Source organism: Diadema antillarum, unplaced genomic scaffold (assembly GCF_040938485.1).
Source record: "Diadema antillarum isolate AM-2024a unplaced genomic scaffold, OU_Dant_1.0 seq00000981_RagTag, whole genome shotgun sequence".
Taxonomy (NCBI): Eukaryota; Metazoa; Echinodermata; class Echinoidea; order Diadematoida; family Diadematidae; genus Diadema; species Diadema antillarum.
In genome coordinates this window covers 420692-441617 of record NW_027271821.1, presented here as the reverse complement: position 1 = coordinate 441617, position 20926 = coordinate 420692, and the positions used below count along the sequence as shown (strand labels likewise).

The following is a 20926-nucleotide window of genomic DNA, read 5'->3' as shown; positions in this document are numbered from 1 at the left end:
CAACAAATATAACCAGCCAAAGGTCGTCTCACGTATACGCAACATGGAGACTCCAACCTTCCTCGAGTCAAACTGGACACGTTATGTCTGTTCAGCCTCACTCTAGTGGTCATTTGGGCCATCTTAAAGCCCAGGGCAAGAGGTCGACTACCGAAGGGTCCTCGACCTCTGCCTTTCTTTGGGAACCTGTTGTCGTTTCCAGAAAACGACGCCTTTCTCAACATGCTGAATGAGCTTGGAAAAGAGTACGGACCCGTGTACACGCTCTATCTCGGAAGCAGACCAGCTGTGATCGTCAACGGATGGGAAGAGATCAAAGAGGTGACGGTGAGAGCGGGAAACGATTTCGGTGACCGAGCGGAGTCGATCATCTACAAGTCATTCAACACCAAACGACTTGGTAGGTGACTCCAAGCTGCACGAAGATAGTCAGAAGTATAAAGTAGCTAGTATGTGTGCATGGTAATGATAATCATAGCGGTGAATATATACATAGTACATGTATGTTCACTACTCGATCGACACCATAATATGCACCATATCCAGTACTGTATCATACAATACTGAGATAGATGTAAAGTAATGATATATGCATGTAGTGCAAAATGTATGTTATTGGCAAGAGTCGTGCATCGACCATAATATGGTAGTATACAAGTATAGTAGTAGCAGTAGTAGTAGTAGTAGTAGTATAGTAGTTTGCAACTGAACTAACAAGAATGTTTAGTTAATTGCTAAATGGTTGTACACTGTAGTTGTGATAGTAAAATTAGGAGCTATCACTGAGTATGAGGCTGTGGCTATCACGACCATATTGTATCGGTACCTACAGCAATATGCTCGACAATTCAGAGGTCTCCCCTCCAGAAATTCCACGAGAAATAGATGTCAAAGCCACCAAAATTGGTGGATGTGTAGGCCTACATTGTTTTCATGATTTTTTTTCTCATCCAGAAATTACATAAAGGGAAAATTAAGTCGCGCTGCTCTGTTGCAGTTCTTGATAGATGTGCATTGAATTTGTAATTTAGAATAGCTTGCTATAGCTGCGCCGCGACAGGGATTGCAAAATTACGGCTAGTGTTTATGACCAAAGTTAGTTTATTTTCTCGGGTCAAATTCAGCCAAACTTCATCTTTAAGTAGAACTAGAGAGGTATACCTTTATAATATATTAAAAACTCATGTATAAATGTGAAAGAAAAAAAAAAGGTTATACCTAGCTTGGTTTATACCTCAATTCGATATTGAATACAATTATTATGTTTGATTTTCGTAGTGAGCTTAGTCGCAGTTCGGTCTACTTATAGTATTTTAAAGCCATATACCTGCAGGTATTCGCTGACGTGAATTATGCAGTCATTTGCTGTCCTGATATCAAAGGGTAATTTACCTCAAATATACAAGGGGATTCTGTAAATGCGGAAATATTAGTGCCTACGTGTATACATATATTCTGAATGGATATTTTCCAGGTATTTTCGACAGTCGAGCTGACGAGATGTGGAAACAGCACCGTAAGTTCGCTCACACCACCCTGAGAGGTATGGGATTTGGAAAGGTGTCCCTTGAACCACTCATCCAGGAAGAAGTCAACCACCTCGTCAAGTACTTCAAGGTTGTAGTTCATTACCCTTTATTTGGAGTAGGGAGGGGGTATATTATTTTGCTATGCATATTCATCATCGCTTCCGTTATTCATGCAGACTTTCTAGTCGTTACCTCCGCATTATCAGCTCCAATTTATTTCTACAATTTATTTTTTCCAAGAATACGCTGTACAAATGAAAGTTCAAAGACAAAAGGGACGGAATGGCAAGTTTTAAAAACAAACGGAATATATTAGGTAGAAACAAATCAAAATAGATCGTGCCATTTTCTCTTCCGTGACATGTTCCACGTCGCAGGGGCCGTCACTATAAGCATGTGTAATGATTCTTGATGAAATGACAGCCCTTTCATCGCGACAAAGCTGTTTAAAACTAGCTATCCTCAAGAAATTATACACAGAAACAGAAAAAAATACTGCATGTACAGGGTGTGGGGGAGAGAGGAATCACGAATGACCTCGTTTGATTTTACTTTAAAGACAAGATCAGTAAAGATTATGCTTTATGGAGTGACTTTTATTTGAGTAAGGTTTGTTGACATCAATTAATTTTCATGAAACACCATCGTTACAGTGGAATTAACTCCAACCCCTCCCCCATATTTCTTCCACAGAGCACCGGAGGTTCAGTGATAGATCCTCGGACAGCCCTCGGGGTGACTTCTTCCAACGTAATTTGCACCCTTGTCATGAAGAGGCGAGAGGAACATGGGTCAGACTCGGCCAGCGAGCTCATGGAAAACGTCCGCCACCTCATGGTTGGCAACGAGGGAGCCTTGTTGACACTCGTGCCGTCCGCCTGGCCGATCATGCAATTCTCCAAGAAATGGCGGGATTTGCTCTCGTCATGGGAGATAGTGAAGAAGATCTTCAACGAACAGATCGAGAGTCACCAGGCGAGGTTGGACGCGGCGACGGGTGAGTACGTGACTCCGAGTAACCACGCCCGAGCGACCTGCTGGATAAATAATTTCAGCGTTATGATTATTTCCTCATAGTGAAGATAGGATATCCTGGAACCAAAGGTAGTGTATATCATAATGCTCTCTCTGTGATTGGGATTAAGCTAGCACACTCTATCCCTCTGACGGAAAATAGAACCGAGGTCTCCCATGTCGGGAGTGGCTGCGTTCCACCTCACTTCTCGCGAAGTGTGTGGTGTAAACAAGGTAAAATAGTCCCTTGCAGCGGGTCATTGCAAACACGGCGGCGCCCAGGTATTCGGACAATTACGGACGATCCCCTTCTTTCGCTTCAAGTGACTCTTAAAAGATACCAAACATAGTCAGTGAACCACATCACCCAAACACTTATCTTTTGAGAGGACATTTTGGAGGAGCTAGACTATTGAAGGAGAGGTTATCTAAATAGAAAGGGAGAAAGGGAGGCTGGTTTCAAGGATAGCTGTGAAATGAAGCATCATTATATAGCCTAAGCAGGGAGATGGGAATCTCTTCCCACCTCCCTGAGCCAAGCTATCACGAAACAAAACAGGATGCCTCCTGGAGGCACGTATTGAAACAAGGCTATCGCATTATCTGCTGGATAATGACGTCACAATACTCTTTCCTTCACCTCGTCTTATTTACTGGTCAAGTATTCTTAATCTTTTATGTTTTGATGAATCACGACAAACCTTTTTTTTTTATGAAGAAGGTATTCCGCTAATGAGCACATTAATCGCCTGTTGATGACAATAAACCGTAAAAGCGCTTGACTTAAACGTGTATATACGTCAAGACGTAGACTCTTATATCTTCATAGAAGAAAAATGTGTTTATAAATTATTGCTCATTGTCGTTGTATATTCATTCATATGAATTATCTATGAACGTTTTCCCTACTAAAGATCATCCTCGATGATTGACAATTACCAATATCAAAATGATTGCAATTATAGTATACAAATATACTTGGCCTTGAGAGTTTCTTGTTAAAACTATGGGCAGAGGTGACGGGGGCATCCCACGAGACCGACACCCACGAGTCATACGGTCCACGAGACCGACATCAATAATAGGTCCATGAGTCATACAGCCCACGAGTTATACGGCTCAGGAGTCATACAGCCCATGAGTTCGACACTACGCACTAAAGGCTCATGAGACCGACACTAAGCAAACATAGCCCACGAGACCGACACTAAGCAATAAAGGCTCATGAGACCGACACTAAGCAAAGAAAGCCCACGAGACCGACAGTAGGCAAAAAAGGCCCACGAGACCGACACTAAGCAATAAAGGCTCACGAGACCGACACTAAGCAAAGAAAGCCCACGAGACCGACAGTAGGCAAAGAAGGCCCACGAGACCGACAGGATAAACAGCGCCATCTACATGTCAATCACCTGTACAGGGTGTTCCATGAACGGAAAAATAACATACTGGCGGGTGTAATTTCGTAACCCTATCAATTGAAAGATGGTGACCATCTACATAATTATGACCGTCATCAAATATGTATTTCTACATACTTCTAGGGAGGGGGGAAAGTGTGTCAGGGAGCGACATTGTTATCAAGTAGAAAAATTGAATTGTATTCTTCATGCCCCCACCCCCAAAAAAAGAAATAAATAGAAGAATTAGTATTCTTAATCCCCCAAAAAGAGACAAAAAAAAAACACAAATGAATTTAAAAGAGGACAATAACGATGTATGGATTAATTTTAGGGCTTTGATAATGCCATCGTGCTATTTCTAATAGGCTTTCCCAGTTTTTAGCTAGAAGATGGACAAGAAATAAATTTTACCTCTTCTCTTTCCCGATTCACTAGTTACTTATTCTATTTTAGATATTCTACCCTCCTGCTTTGACGTTTTGCAGTAAGATCTATTTGTAATTTTCTCTGTAACTATAATGCAATTCTATTGATTAAAACGTTTTACATCACAGAGATTCAGCTCAATTTTGTGCTTGTGTTATTCGCCTCCGAACAGTACATTTTATCGTGAAGTACAATAGCTGTTTTCATGGATGCATCTGGTTTTTTCCGAATTCCTAACGCTACATTAATAGACGATTACGTTATTTTTTTATTTTTTATTAATACTGAATCAACACCCTCGCAGGTTTATTGTGGAAAGATCTGTTACACACTTTTACTGTACTTTGTTCATTTTTTTTTTCTTCACAAACACACACCCATGCAAACACAATTAAAGATCCTGATCATTTCGGGGGGGGGGGGGGGGGGGGGGGGCAACCGATGGGGTAACACCCTGCCGGAGATGGCAACTCTTCTTTTCCATCTCTCATATCTTCCTATGCTATTATCAGGACACCCTATACAATTTATTGGTCTATAGGTGGCGCTGTTCATCCTGTCGGTCTCGTGGGCCTTCTTTGCTTAGTGTCGGTCTCGTGAACCTCTTTTGCGTAATGTCGGTCTCGTGAGCCTTGTATGCGTAGCGTCGGTCTCGTGGACCATTTAAGTGTAGTGTCGGTCTCGTGGGCTTTGTTTGCTTACTGTCGGTCTCATGAGCCTTTTGTGCGTAGTGTCGGTCTCGTGAGCCGTATAACTCCTGGGCTTATTTTACTTGATGTCGAACTCGTGGGCTTTATTTACTCAGTGTCGAACTCGTGGGCTGTATAACTGGTGGGCTGTATGACTTGTGAGCTGTATGACTCGTGGGCTGTATGACTTGTGAGCTGTATAACTTGTGGGCTGTATGACTCGTGGGTGTCGGTCTCGTGACGTGCACCCTCGGTGACTCCAAACTAGTACTATTCACTGAGGGGCGCAGCCCCTCAGTGAATAGTACTAGTTTGGAGTCACCGAGGCCCATAGTTTTAACAAGAAACTCGAAACTAGGCAAAGTATATTTGTTTTATATTTTGGATCAAAAATTTGAATAAAAAGTGAAAATCATTATATAGGCTTAGCCGCACTGCGATGGCAGCGCAGCGCCTGCAATACGCAACAGTGCGAGAGATCGGAAATTGAAAAACGTAGTAGCCGTGGCACCGCCAGAGTTGCCCGTCGCATGTATCCAAGCGCTCGTATGGCCGCTGCAAACCTGAACACTAGAATTCGGGACCGGAAGCGGACTGGTACACTTGATTGTGAAGAAGGGTGATTGTGACATCATTTTGCAAATAGTATACTATTTGCAAAATGTCGTCATAAAAGTGACGTCATTTTGCAAATATTACTTCATGGAGTGTCAAACACACCAACACTCTAAAATAGTTCAAAATACCTATAATCACGTGAAGCTCTTTTAACCAATCAATGGAAGACAAATCTTTGATCCAAATTATAGCAATGATCATAGCAGTAGTAAAACTACTACTTATAGTCATAATGTCGGCAATAAAGACAATGAAGATAATTGAAATGATTATAGAGATAACCGTGAATAATTGTATTATGTTTATGACTGTTAATCACCATTATTGTAATATCATTGTATGATCATCGTCATCATAGTTATCATCACTATTCATTCATATTAATTATCATACCTACTTGTTCGTGTATATCATTCTTGTAATCATCATTGCTCTCGTAGTCATAATTTTTCTATATATTATGTTATATTCAATTCTTCAGGTGAACCGGAAATCCACGATTTCCTCGATGCCTACCTGGTGCACCGGAAGTCGGACCCTGACACGTTTACCATCGAGGCTCTCCACTACGACCTGCTGGACCTGTTCTTGGCGGGAACGGACACCATCTCCCTCACTCTCTCCTGGGCCATCAAGTATCTTGCCGTCCATACTGACATCCAGCAGAAAGTGCATGACGAGATAAAAAAGGTAGGATCGGGTGGGGGAGAGGAAGGGGGTGAAGGGTCCGGGAATGAGTGAAATGGAGCTATGTGGCTACCACAGGACAGTGCGACCAGCAATCTTCGTGGGCGTGGCACAATAATGTTGTTCCTTTTTTTAAAACAGAAATTAGAGGAGAATGATTGAGATGAGCTACACACTAAGAAAAAATGATTCATTCTTGCACCTTTTAAGGGTGCAAAGTGATGTCACACTGGTGGCTCCCTATGGGTGTTATCTTGCACCCTCGAGAAATGGGTGCAAAAGTGGTACCTTGCGCAAGGGTATAACTTTGCAACCTGTGGGTGCACCTTTGCACCGCCAAAGAAGGTGCAACATTGCACCCTTTATTGAGGGTGCGAAGTGGTTCCCTTGGGTGCATATTTCCACCCACACTAAGTGGTGCTAAGTTGCACCCTTTTCTTGAGGGTGCATCTTTCCACCCACACTAATTGGTGCCGAGTTGCACCTTTCTTGAGGGTGCGATCTTTCTCCCTTTAATTTTCGGCGCAACTTTGCACCCTCTCTTGCCTCTACTTTTGGTGCAACTTTACACCTTTCGTGAGGGTGCAAAGAAGCACCCTAAGTTCCAAGATTGTAGCCTCTTTTGAGGGTGCGATTTTGTGCCATATATATAGAGGTATAATGTTGCACCTATGTGGTGATTATTTGATCCATGACTGCAGCAAAATTGCTTCTTTAAAGGAGCCAGTCAGTGTCACTGTCTACGCCTTTAGAGGCGCAATGTTGCCCAGTATAACCTCAAGTGAACCTTGAGATTACTGGGCAATATTACGTCTCTAGTGGAACAGGCAGTGACACTGCCTTGGCTCCTTTAAAGAAGCAATTTTGCAGCAGTTATGGATGAAATAAGCACCACATATTTGCAACATTATACCTATAAGGTAAATATACTTAGCATCACATAACAAGGTACAATTTGGTTTCTTAACTACTTTAAACCTTGAATAGTGCGAACTAATGCAAGCCTGTTTGCTCAGTATATCAAACTTATGCTGTTGTTGCACTCTGCAAAGTAAATAAGATTGGTGTAATTTGGATCCTGTGAATCATGAAATGTGTGCGTGGAATTTGTGAGTTTTGAAATGTTAATGTAGAAGTTAACTTATAGTTGTGTTTGAATGACATACTAAAACCAAATATTTACCCAATTACCTTTCCAGTGAGGTGAGCACTATCAATATCTATCAAACAAACTCTCTAGGCAAGAGCATACATCTGCATGAAGGAAGAGGTAAAAATATGATATACATTTGTCTGGATACGTTTTATTCAAAACGTACTTGAATACGTACTTATTCACATAATCTATAAGAATAAGATATGCTTTTTGCCAGTACACAAAGCCTCAAAAAACAAAAGCATGCTACGTACATTTCTAAAGTATGCACCATATCTAAAAAAAAAAAGAAAAAATGTAAGAGGATTTAACAAGTTGTTTGTATGCATTTAAACGAATAGGCCTACATATTTCCATGCGTACAATATTAATGTAACAGTGACGTCATCATGAATCATCAAAAAGATATGTTTCCAGCATAGACATGAATTTATCTAAAATTTAAAACATGACATTGTCTTACAGTTAGGAGTTTGTTTTATAATGACGATGCCAATTGTCTTACAGTCCTTATCACGACATGTCTTGGTGTTCACACTTATTCAAATCATGAGATTCTTGGCACTTAGATTACGACTACAATTTATTATGGTTTAGATACTTAACTGACATACGCATACCATATTCAGGTATACGGGCATTTCGATGAAAACATCTAAATACAAGGTATAATTATAATATGAAATCGAACTTGATACCAGCCCCTATGGGCTACCAATGGAGACTAGGTAGAATCGAAGTTATCATGGTTATGTATTCAGATTTTGTTTTGGGTGATCAATTCGAGTCCCTCGAGCTGAGATTCCGGAACTGCAATGAGCAAATCATCATAATGACTAACAAAGTGACTGAGAATAATACATGCACCAGTTTCTGTTTCGTTGTTCTATACATAGAAAGTTGTTACGTTTTCCAATCCTCTGTAGGCACACAGGGATTTGCAGATCACCTTTGGCTGTAACGCCATGGTCGCGTGCAAAATGATTGCAGCTTATCTAACTTGTAGTTTCCGAATAGGGGACTACCGTGCTTATACATATTAATCGGATGATAGACCCCGTCAAAGAGTAAATTGCGGATATCGTATACCCTTGTCAAATCCACTTTTTGTTCTGTGCACAGTTTCACTGGACTCTTATGAACCACTTAAGCATTACCACATCATGGAGTATAAGAATAATCTTATGTTATTTCCTTGAAACGGCTGCATTTGTATGAGCGGGAACAGTTTGGCATCATACATGACTAAATGCATGTATTATACAAGGTTTCAGGACACTTTGAACCGTGTCCCCCCCCCCCAAAAAAGACAAACAAACACAAAACAAAACAAAGCAAAACAACAACAACGAGTGAAATGTTGTATACCCTAGGCCCATTAGTGTATGATCTTTGTCCTTTGAATACATTGCCCATATTTTTCAACGAATAGGCATCTGGATGCAACGTAGGTATATATAAAATGATTTTTTTTTTAAGGAAAATACATTTAACCACTTCAGAAATAACTATGGAACAAATAGCATAATATTGACACGTTCCCTTATTCCTAAATGACGTGACAGAAAACTTTCCTCACCGAAATCATTCTGTCGTTATTCAAGTACAAGACATTGATGATTATATACCTAGTTCGATTAAAAGTATACATGGAGTCATTGCAAAAGTATCTAATGAATAGCATGCTTCAGAACTACATCATTGTCATTTATTCTATGACGCTAATAATAGAGTAATTGTTCCGCCATACTGCCAGGCAGGTTGTAGTCCTCCTACGACGTTTGTTCAGCAAATAAGGCACAAAATAAAATTTTGCGAATTTTACACGCTGTTGCCAAAGTATCTAATCTTCTTTACTACTATTCTCCGACATAAGGTATGCTGATGCTGTATGAATTAGAAACGGAAGCTTCACAAATATTCACCATCTAACAAGGTAAAAGCGAAGTGATGTCTTGCCCACATATCGAATTTGTGATTACACTGATTTTCAAATGTAAGCTCATTGACTTTTTGACTGTTGACGGAGTCGGACTTCACCAATATCAACACTTGACAGCCATCTTTAGATGTTCTGGGGAGTGAATTTGGTGGTCATATAGCTCAAAAGTGTGGAAAGTTATTAAAAGAACACTACAATACTATGTCGACAGTGCTTACAAGGTGAGATACAAAGAAAGAGCACGAAATGACATTGTAGAATTTGACAATGACCTACAATATTTGACCTTGAACGCTGGCACCCACAAGGTGGTAGAAGTAACTTCATCCAATCGTACATACATATGCAAAGTTTCATTTGGATACCTCAAACAGTACTTAAAGGGGAATGAAACCCAAATGTACCCGTGGATTGGAGCAATATCATAAGAACACATAAGTGAACATGGAAAATCGTATGATCCAGTGGAAGTTATGCATTTTTTAAGTTTCAGTGTCACTTTCATGTATGGAAACGTATATGAAGAAAATATCAAGGGAATTCCATAAAATCTGATTCTAAATGAAAAGTACAAATTGCCTCCACTTATTTGTCGTTGCCATAATGTTAAGGGTAATATTACCCCCACCCCCTTCTGGAAGAAGAAAATCAAGTGCTCCTTTTGTAATGCTAGAAACGTGAAACTATGCCTATTTTCTTTACATTTCTTTATATAATTTTCCATGGTTGACGTCAAAGACGTAGCTTTCTCATCTCGTAATGGCGGCACTGAAACTCTAAATATATGTGTATATATAGCTCTTCAACGGATTTTCCGATATTCCTCAATTTGTGACGATGTGTTCAACTGCTAAAGTAATCTCCCTGCATTAACTTGTCCACTTGTACTTTTCGTTTCATTTCCCGTCGTGATACAACGTTGCCATAATTGATAACAGACTGATGTACGAACGGAGGGACAAGCTGAACAACATCATTTCTCTGGTGACAATTCCTTGTAAAAGTATACACCATGAAAACTTTAGGCTGGTAAACTATATCAAGACAATTATTGAACAATATTGTTAATGAAATGCCGTAGGTTTTTCTTCGTGATAGTTGCCTGTTCAGATCAAGGCTTGCAATGTACTGCTGAAGTATGCATCGGGTGTTTCTGCCTTGTCTGGGATACTGAAAGCCACAGAGCACAGAAGGCCGGAAACATTGTAGCGAAGGAAGACACGATTGTATACAGGAATTCGGGCAGATATCACAACCATCCAGCCAAATAGTGCGCAGCATTCACAGTGAAGATTGTGGGATTTAGTCCTGCCAGGTTCTGAAAGAGATTTTGGCATGAATAAATAATGACTGAATAAAATTTCGAAGGAAATAGGTCGTTTACACTATAGGCGGTTTTGTTGCTTACATAAACTAAAAGGTTGCAACTATGACCATTGACCAGAAAATGGAAAATTAAATTGATTGCATAGATCTACTTCAGGTTTCTAACGTCTTTTGCTGAAATAATGAGAAATGGTTTTGAAATAGCTGCGATATCCAAAACAGAGCAATAAAAATATAATACAGGATTCACTTTTTATCGCGATCGCTGCGTTTTATTTTGTTTTTGGATGGCTCATCCATTTAAAAACCAATTTTCATCAAATAATCTTTAGAATTCCTCTTAGAATGGCATACTCTCTATTATTTCATAAGTAGGTTCTTGGTATATCACAAAAAGTTAAAAGCCCAAATCCTCACCTCCACCAATACTATACCATCCCTTTAAGCTTTGATATTGGTTTCTAAACAAATCCGGTCGGATAGATTCATTTCAGCTCTTTGTCATATAAGTAAAACATGATAATGTTGCAAAGAAATATTCCTCTTATATTTCTAGTCACAAAGCAGATGGAATAATACTGGTTACAAGAAAGAAGATTACCCCCCCCCCCAAAAAAAAAAAAAATACATAAATAAATAAATAAATAAATAAATAATAATTATAAATAAAATAAAATAAAATAAATAATATATAAATAAATAAATAAATAAAAAATGAAAAAAAATGAAGATTCTTGCGGGGTAGAGATGCTGCCTGTATGAGTTACAATCCATCATGGAGTTTTCAGGAAAAAGTCCAAAAAAACTGAGAAGACGTAGAACGGAAAAGGCAAGAATGAATGATCGCAATGGTCCACTTGAGTAACATATCTCTCGATTATAGATGGTATCAAAAATTGCACTATAGTCTTATCAAATTTTCCGCAACCCACTAAATGGTGGCTACGTTATAGTAACTGATAAAACTGCGTTCATGTGTAATAATACGCTTTAATTTAATATACTTCACGGATATCACATGCTGAAAATCTAGATGAATCAATAACCTGAAAATACATATACAAGTGTACATGTATTACGGATTAATCCATTAATGAAACTTACATATTCTGTCGAGGAATCACTCTGTCCTTCAGAATTGCATATCAGTTTACGTGATCAGGAGAATGCGCGCAAATTATTGTATCTTGCTTGAATACCTGAAAAGGAAAATCAAGTGTCATGAGTTCAAGGCCACTGTTCATGCGTGTGTAATAATTTTGCAGAAGAGCTAACTTATGTAAATGTGACTACATAACTCTCTCCATGGCAGCTTAATGTATAGTTCAATTCTTATGCGCTGCCCTGCTGCATACAGGGTGTACCCAAGTCCACCACTAACACTACCTGACTACAGAGAATTATCCCAGCATAAAAATGAGCGTGCAATGTTTGCCATTATAAGTTTAGTTAGTACACTAGTCTATTTATCCATAAGTTTATCAACAATTATTCATCAACTTCAGTTCCGTTCCTTTTATTCGTTATTAATCAAAAGTGGTATGGCACGACGCGATGTATTATCCTTGGGGATGTGTGTTTGTGTGCGTGGGGGGGGGGGGGGGGGGGAGGTGGCGTAAAGGTTATGTTAAGGATACACTTCCTATATAGGAATATCCGATTCCACGTTTTCTTAACTATTTTGTTTTGTTGTTAATCGGTAAATATAAAGAATTACTTGAAATTTGTGATTATGTATGTGTTCACTGTATTGTGAGTATAAATTATGCTTGTATAATTGTGTATGTAGTGAAAATTGTAACATTTATAATGTGTACATGTACATGAATATATGTGAGTTTATGCATGTATGTAGATATTCCTATGTGCACGCCCATGTACCAACAAAAAGAATTTCCTAAATGAACAATAAATGAATCGGAAATCGGAAATCGGAATGCCATGACGTCTTTAGCAAGACATTTTATCGCTAAAGCTGCTCTAATTCCACAGAATGGTTACGAAACAAAACAAAATAGAACAGAAAACAGCACGCATAAAACTAGCCAGTTTTAACAGTACTCTAAAATGAACATTTCAATATTACTGCCTGCAAACCTACATTATAAGACATGGCTATACAACCAAAAACATAACAGATACAAGAAATTTGATGAAGGGTAATATCGAGAGTAAGGCCTTGGTCGAGAACATTGTGGATATTTCAAATCATGCTTTACGATGATGTTTTAACTCACCATTTTCCACGTGGTAGGAATCTGCGGGGTCTTGATATTATGAAGTGGACAAAATAATTTTGAAGTCAGAGTTGCAGTAAGCCGCTACGAAGAGCCTCAGAAGAGCTGATCTGCTATGGAAATGGAATTTGCGTTAGATGCTCAGCTCAAACACGCATGAACGAGCTGTACAAAGAGCCATCTGGGAGTCAACTTATGTGCACATAAGTTCGCACGACTCAACAATTCATTGAATTCATAAATCATGTTCAAGAAAAGAATGAACATGCCCACACCAGGTGACCAAACTACTGGGTCCGTGAATTGACACTCTAGGAAACATCCATGTCATTATTTTGCATCGAATGTATTCTATGGATTAATAGGCGTTTAAAAAAAAATCCACTTTTGATTCTTAATAATTCAGTAACTATATATCAGATAACACTATCATTGATATGGGAGATAGTTGTATAGTGTACAATTTCGTTGGAGGTGGTTTAAAACACAAATCAGTTTCATGAAATCCATGATCAATTTCACAGTAAGGTTACAGATTTTGCTCTATTTCCAACCCTCTGTACAAAATTTTCACTTTGCACAGGGGTCAATGGGTGTGTATGGGAGTATGTGGTTAACACCCTGACAATGGTGTTGAACAATAGCCAGGGTTTTAATGCTTTATTATTTATTCATGAGAAATTCCATTATCACAGCTAGTCTTTATTCATTCTAAAATGTGGTGTTTGCCAGGACACGGAAACATGTGCTTACATTTTTCATGTGCATGCATTTTACCCTTAGGCTTTACCGTGCATGAATCCATGAAAAAAAAAAGGGGGGGGGGAATCAACCCTTACAAAGAAATCGTGTAGTTTGCACCCTTGTAATTACATCCGCGAGTTTGCTCTCTAAATGATTTTAGTTTATCATTTCCTTTACGTTCACTTAATAAAATATGCATATATAAAATGTAACAATGATATGAATAAAATGACAATGTGACAAACAAACAAACAAAGCAAACAAACAGCAAAAGATATCAAGTGAAGGGGTGAGTGAGAAGGCAATTGGCCTTATCTAAAACTAATCCCGGAAAAGTAAATACATTGTATATCATACAGAGAAAAACATCGGCACACACACACACACAAACACACACACACTCACACATACACACACATGCATACACAGACAAAAACATGGACCAGCGCATATTAGCAATACACAAGATGTCATTTTCACAAACACACCCTATCTTGCTAGTCTCTTATAAATTCGTAAAATGATATTGGTAACTTCCAGAAAACCTTTCAAGTAAAATACGTTTGAAAGCTTCCTTAAAACTTTGTACCGTTTTCTTACATTTAACTGACATTTCACATTAGAGTGGATGGAATTCCAGATTTGAGGGCCTTGAAAAAATACTGACTTTTTTTTTCTGTCCCGAGATCGAGTCGCAGCGAAAATCTTTAGCGTGTAGTAGGGTTTGATTCCATCATCGCACAGTAAGCATGCAGGGAATGCTGTGACATATTCCATTTCCATTGGTCAATACCAGACGAGCAGTCAAGTATTCTTCGTTAGCTTGTTCGCAGGCCCTTTCATCAAAGACTCAACTTCATTTAAAAATGCTCCGATGAATGATTATGAAATTATGGGAGAACATCAAGTTTTATGATGTCTTTAAAAAAACATGTACATAGTAGCACCACGACGGTATGCAATATTGTATTCAAGTGTCGATCAACACCATATGGGTCTTTCTTTGAGACTTGTTATGGGCTCAATGTGCACCTTAGCAAGAATGAACCACAAACAGGAAGATATGTCTTTGTAATGGTAATTACGTTTCGACATCCCAACCAATAATAAATAGGTTAGGTGAATGTTAAAGACACGGGGATACACGAATAGAAATTGCTCAAAAAATGAAATAAAACGAACATTATTCTAATAGGCATGCCTGGGCAATAATCTGATGTTTCTATTGATAGAGAATTCTATTTGAAGATTCATATCAGTTTGCTTTGTCAGAATCATGAGGAAAAGTGATAAAATAAACCGGCTATCCAGGGTACAGTTTAAACACTTTCACATGAAACAGCTCTGATTAACACTTTTGCACAATAATATTTCTGTTCAGAATTGACTTTTGTTTTATATGCTTTTATCTTAAAGTATAGGATTTCATTTTAAGCAAGAGATAGCCAAAATTATGTAAACGTCCAAAATGAATCTTCAGATTGCTCAGTGAGACGGCGGCATTGAATCCCGATCGGCGAAGGCACAAATGCACCTGTGGAATTGTTTTGTACAGCAAAAGAAATCTGACGACTATTTGAATAATTACATCCAGTTGGAACTTCATCTGTTAAACCTCCTAGGTTATGTGTACAATGTGATTGGTCAATACCAGACAAGCAATCAGGTATTCTACTTTTGTTTTTTTAGTAGACCCCTTTCATCATGGAGTCAACTTAATTTGAAAATATACTCTCGATGAATGATTAAAGAATATGAAAGAAATTTAAGTTTCCTGATATCAAAAAATATATGTTCATAATATCAGCACAAGGATATGTAATATTGCATTTTAGTACCGAGCAACACCATAGGATGGCCTTTGTTTTGAGACTAGTTTGGGGCGTAATATTGCACCGTCAATGACCGTGGCAAGATCGAACCCAAAATGAACCATATAAGAAGCAAAGTTCCACCATTTTCTCAAATCGTGTAGTTTGCACCCATTTTCGCGACTTCCAACCCTTCTAGCTCCCTTATTGAACCTTTTTTTCTTAGTGTGTACGTGACTCCCACATGGACTTAGTTACCGAGGAATCTCCGTGGGCGTGGCACCATAATGTTGTTCCCTTGTTTGACAGAATTGAAACTTATGGTAGAATTAGGCCCCGACTTGGCTAGAAAACACTGTTTTCTCCCACCGTCACTGAATGGATATTTTTATGGTTACTAGGTATTTTTATATACATAATCATGATTATACGTTGTCTCAAATCTTGACAGTACAGGTTTTATGACCTGTATTAATAAAGATGATTATTTGTGTCATGAGATTTTAAGATGACGATGACTATTATTATCGTTATTATCATCATTATTATTATCATTTGGCCAGCATGGCCAGCAATTGCAATATAACATACCTACATGAAGAAGATATAAGGGAGTGACACACGTTAGTATTGTAGTGAAGATTACCTCTGCATCGAACAAACCTCCAATCAAGCTGTATAGTTATTATAGTACACACGTCCACAGTGTTATCCTCCAGCGGCAACAGATTTGACTTAAGCTGTATTCATTATCTGTTTGGATTGCCTTTATTTCATCCCACGTATATAGATCGTTGGAGACCAGCAGGTATCCATGTCACACCGTGGGCAGCTTCCTTACACCGAAGCCACAGTGCTCGAGATCCAGCGGCTTGCATCCGTGGCACCAATCGTGCCCCGTACGACAGTCAAAGATACCTCGGCGGGCGGTCAGAACATTCCCGAGGGAACAGAAGTCCTGCTCAATCTTTGGTAAGCTCTTTGTCATAAATACGAACTAAAAACAAACAAATTATACAACTAATGTTGGTCTCCCGATAGCAACAACGCATATCGTCCCCTCTTTCAGTAAACCAATTTTATTATTCTGAATTCCAGCCTATCTGCCATTGTGCACCTTCAAGCACCTGCACACACATTCACCACCACTACCATCACACACTAGAGTTTATTTTCCCCTGCTACCTTCGCAGCAGAATTTATATTGTTACGAATCTAGTACGTCCTTATCTTTTCCTCGGGCCGGCCATCTTTTCAAGCAATGCTTATAATGGCGGCCCTCCGCATAATCGTTTCTTAACTATAAATGTTATTCTTATCACTGCTGCATAGACATGCATATTGTATATTATATTTCTTTCATATCGTTGTTTATGCAAGTCTAAAGACTGTGTTAAATATATTTTATATATTTCCTACATGTTCATGATTATGTACTTATATGTATCGTGGTTTATGCAAGTCAAACGACTCTGCGTTAAATTTACTTTGTATATTTCCTGCATCTTCATGATTATGTAACTTATGTATACTGATTTGCAGAAAATAAAGTATCTATCAAACAAACTATCAAACATAAGTGAAATAAAAAAACTACGTGCTTATCACATTTTGAGTGAATTCATTGCGGAAAGTATTTTTTTTTTTTGTGCTTCCGCGCAACATGAATTTGTATTCTTCAGTTATTTGCCTAACTAGTTGTTTATTTCTGTTCCTTGTATTTTTTTTCCTGGGATATAAATCTTTCTTCTTTATATGGCACAGTGATAGTGGTTTCTCGAGATCAGGAAGCGATTCCGCTAAGATACATTGATTTCTGTATATTTATGGTTGTGTATCGTGAAATGTGATTGTCAAAAATCCATAAAAACAAGATCAAGATCTATGTACAACAAAACATCCCGATAAAGATACAATCTTATGTGTATTATTGAATTTGTTTCTCGTCGTTTTCTTTTATCCGTTCCGAGCAAATTCTAGGTAAGTTGAAGTTTCACGTGCAATTTACTGAATCATCGATCAAGAGCATGACTTTGTAACATTGTGTATGTAAGTGTGTGTGTATGTACAAACCAATGGTAGTGATGTCCTCTCTTCCCATTACTGTGTAATTGAAACGTGAAGAAATTGAAGTACGGGATGAAATTATATTCGTACCTCATGCTGTGCAAACTTTTTCGTGATTGCATTTGTGTACATATACATTATGTATATTATTTAGTTCTCATTGCACAGAAAGTCACACTGACTCATCACAGGTTGGCAGATAACAAAATATTTCTGGATATTTTTAATGAATATTTTTTATAAAGGTCGCTGCATCGTGATCCAGATGTGTGGACTGACCCAGATAAGTTCAATCCTGAGAGATTCTTGGAGGATGATGGGACTGTCGTCAAGCAACCGAAGAGCTTCCTCCCCTTCTCTGCCGGTAAAAATGTGAATTGACCTAGCTCCCCTCCCCTCCCCCCCCCCCCCTCCCATGGGCGGTACCCCCTCCATGCTCTTTGTTTAGATGACAGTGTACAGGAGTTTTAACATGGCGTTTCAACACATGGAGATAAAACTTTCGTTTTGATGGCTGCAGTTTGCGGCCTTCTGCAGCGATAATGGATGGAATGGCGTTTCTCAAGTCTCTCGCTTGTAAATGAGATGGTCATTTTTGGCTCTCTTGTATCACTTTGCAAAGCTCGAAACTATCTTTAAAGTCCCGGGATCATGAATTAATACAGAGCCTTACTCACTCATATTTATCACATCAAGTGCACATACATCCTCGTATATCGTAATAAAAACACACATACACACACACACACACACACACACACATACACGTCAACAACCTCTCACAATCTAAAAGCAAATCCACAAGTGTATACGTTAATTTAAGGATACATTTGCGATTTAAAGCCACAATGATATATTTGCGATTTAAAGCCACATTACATGCATATTGACAGGAGAAAGAAAGTTTTATTTGATTTTGTTTTTATTCTAATAATTGACAATACTCTTTTATTTGTTCTTTCAAGGGAAACGTGTCTGCATGGGTGAGCAGCTGGCCAAGATGGAATTATTCCTCTTCTTCACGACCATCATGCAACAGGTCAAGTTTTCACTTCCGCCCGGCGAATCAGTCTCCTTCGAGGGCTTCATGGACTTGACCCGCGACCCAGCACCGTTTGGAATCCAGATTTATCCCTGGAATGACTAATTCAATAACATCCTTGATTATGCAGAAAGTCCTGCTTGGAAACCGGATAACCAGTTTTATCTCACACTTTGCTATCTAAGAGGCACAAACAGAAAAAATACGCTCATGCGGTTTGCTCTTTATATAGATTTTTATAACACCACATTTGCACTGTGTAGTAATCCCTTTATAATTTACTTGATGACATTTAGTGATACATTGTATATTTCCTGGGTGTGGTGAAGGGGAGTAAGGGGAGTATATAGTAATACTGTACATGGTAATATAACTCGGATGGCTGATGTTGATAACTGAATTGTATTGAATGTGTTTTAGTCTTTATCAACATTGTGCTGTATTATAATGCACATCAGAAAGAGTTGGTGATACAAGGAATCCCACTTTTTAGGCCAGGTTGTGACGTCGGCAAAGTAATATTTTCGTGTAATAGGAAGCAGTTTTCATAATTATGTAATTATGCCCATCTCAGACCAAAGCTGTAATGTGTGCATGCAATCTTGTATAATAAAAGAATTGTTCATCTATACGGAGGTGTCATGCACTACTATTTATGCGTTACTTTGATCATATTCTATGTACTCTGTAGTAAGTATGAGAGAGGTGGATTACGATTTGTGACGTAGCTATATGACTAGTTTATAACAATGTCTATAGACATCTTTTTTTTTCTGGGAGTTGACAATAACCACTAATAAGAACAAAAACCGCCATACAAAGAGTAGAGAATCGCACGCACTGCACTGAAAGATAGTGATCAGTGAATCAGACCAAAGATGTATAAGAGAGGAGTTCCTACTGGCTATGATTATTTAAACAGCTATCAGTTTTCTATTGATGTACAAAGAAGTTCCACAGGTGCATTTTTGCCTTCAATGCTGCTGTCTTTATGATCAATCTGAAGATTCTTTTTTTTTTAACACTAACATAATGTCGGCTATATTTTGCTTGTTTATTTATGAAATGAAATAAAATTTATCTTAATGATAAAGCATATGAAACAAAAGTAAATCCAGTCCAGAAATATGTGCCAAGGTGTATATAAATCTGAGCTGTAGTCGTGAAAGTATTTTAAAGTGTTTTACCCTCACTGAAAAGCCGATTTTATCATCTTTCCAATCACTTCTGACAAATCGAATTGATATGGTATAATCTTCAAGTATAGTTCTCTATTCATTTATAATGTTAATTAGTGTAAAATCATGTAAAGTCGAATAATTTTGATGGTTTTTCATCAGTTCTGCGCAATTTTTATTCGCACATCTCCGTGTCTGTACCTGCACGTACCAGTCATATTTCCTGGGACGTATTTACCTTGAATTCATAAAGACCTATCTTCCTCAGAGTGTGACTACGGTAGTCATGATGCAATGACACACGGATCACTTGGCTTCCTATCTGTTGGGCAGCCCCAGTTTAGGTACAGCCGTATATACTTCAAATATATCTGCATGGAGGTATTAAACATGGGATCAAAGGGAATAACAAAGACTGCTGTTACTCAGTCTCTTAAACCTCTTTTTATAAGAGTCGAGCTCACTGATTGACAGCACAGTGATTGACGCCAGCAGATTTCTCGCTCACGCGCGCGTGCGCATGCCCTAAAATGAAAGAGAAACGAATATGTTTCAAAAGAGAAGTGACAGTCAAAAGAGAAACGTTTTTCGCAGGAGAAACAATTCTCGCAAAGAGCGAAAGAAAGTTGCAAGAAGAATGGCGTGGAGAGACGAATCATGGCGCCGGTTATGTGCAAAGACGAATACCCCAATGTCTCTCAAACCATGCTGAAACATACGAATGCTCTCTGCAAAGACAAATGACTTGTTAAATGAAGAATGATTATGAAAAAAAAAATCCACACAGTTAAAAAAAAAAAAAAAAAGGTGAATGATTTGCAAAAAGAAGAAAAATTTCGAAAAGAATGAGTGAATGTTTTACAAATTGTGAATTGTTTGCAACTAGATGTTGCAACTAGATGCTACAAGAAGACGAATGTGAAAGGGGAATGGTTTTCTTAAAAGCGATATGATTGTACATTTTGTTTTTATTAGAAAAAAACGAATAGTGTAATACACAATGCATTTGATTCCTTTCTGGCGTGCCATACAAGGGCCCCTGCACAGACTTTTTATA

At 38.4% G+C, this 20926-nt stretch overlaps 1 protein-coding gene across 1 annotated transcript; it reads left to right on the top strand.

Moving 5' to 3' along the window:
• The first annotated feature begins 101 nt into the window (after positions 1 to 101).
• Positions 102 to 19016, top strand: LOC139742158 (cytochrome P450 2U1-like). Its single transcript, XM_071652727.1, has 7 exons — positions 102 to 400; positions 1475 to 1617; positions 2223 to 2526; positions 6161 to 6369; positions 16373 to 16554; positions 17895 to 18013; positions 18615 to 19016. The coding sequence occupies exons 1-7, from the start codon at positions 223 to 225 to the stop codon at positions 18794 to 18796; spliced, it is 1317 nt and encodes a 438-aa protein (XP_071508828.1). The 5' UTR covers positions 102 to 222; the 3' UTR covers positions 18797 to 19016.
• The last annotated feature ends 1910 nt before the right edge of the window (positions 19017 to 20926 follow it).

Excerpts from the sequence above, each read along its gene's own strand:
- LOC139742158 (XM_071652727.1), top strand. The coding sequence starts at position 223 with ATGCTGAATGAGCTTGGAAAAGAGTACGGACCCGTGTACACGCTCTAT. Across the intron at positions 2,527-6,160 it reads GAGGTTGGACGCGGCGACGG|GTGAACCGGAAATCCACGAT; the intron begins GTGAGTACGTGA and ends TCAATTCTTCAG. Across the intron at positions 16,555-17,894 it reads GAAGTCCTGCTCAATCTTTG|GTCGCTGCATCGTGATCCAG; the intron begins GTAAGCTCTTTG and ends TTTTTTATAAAG.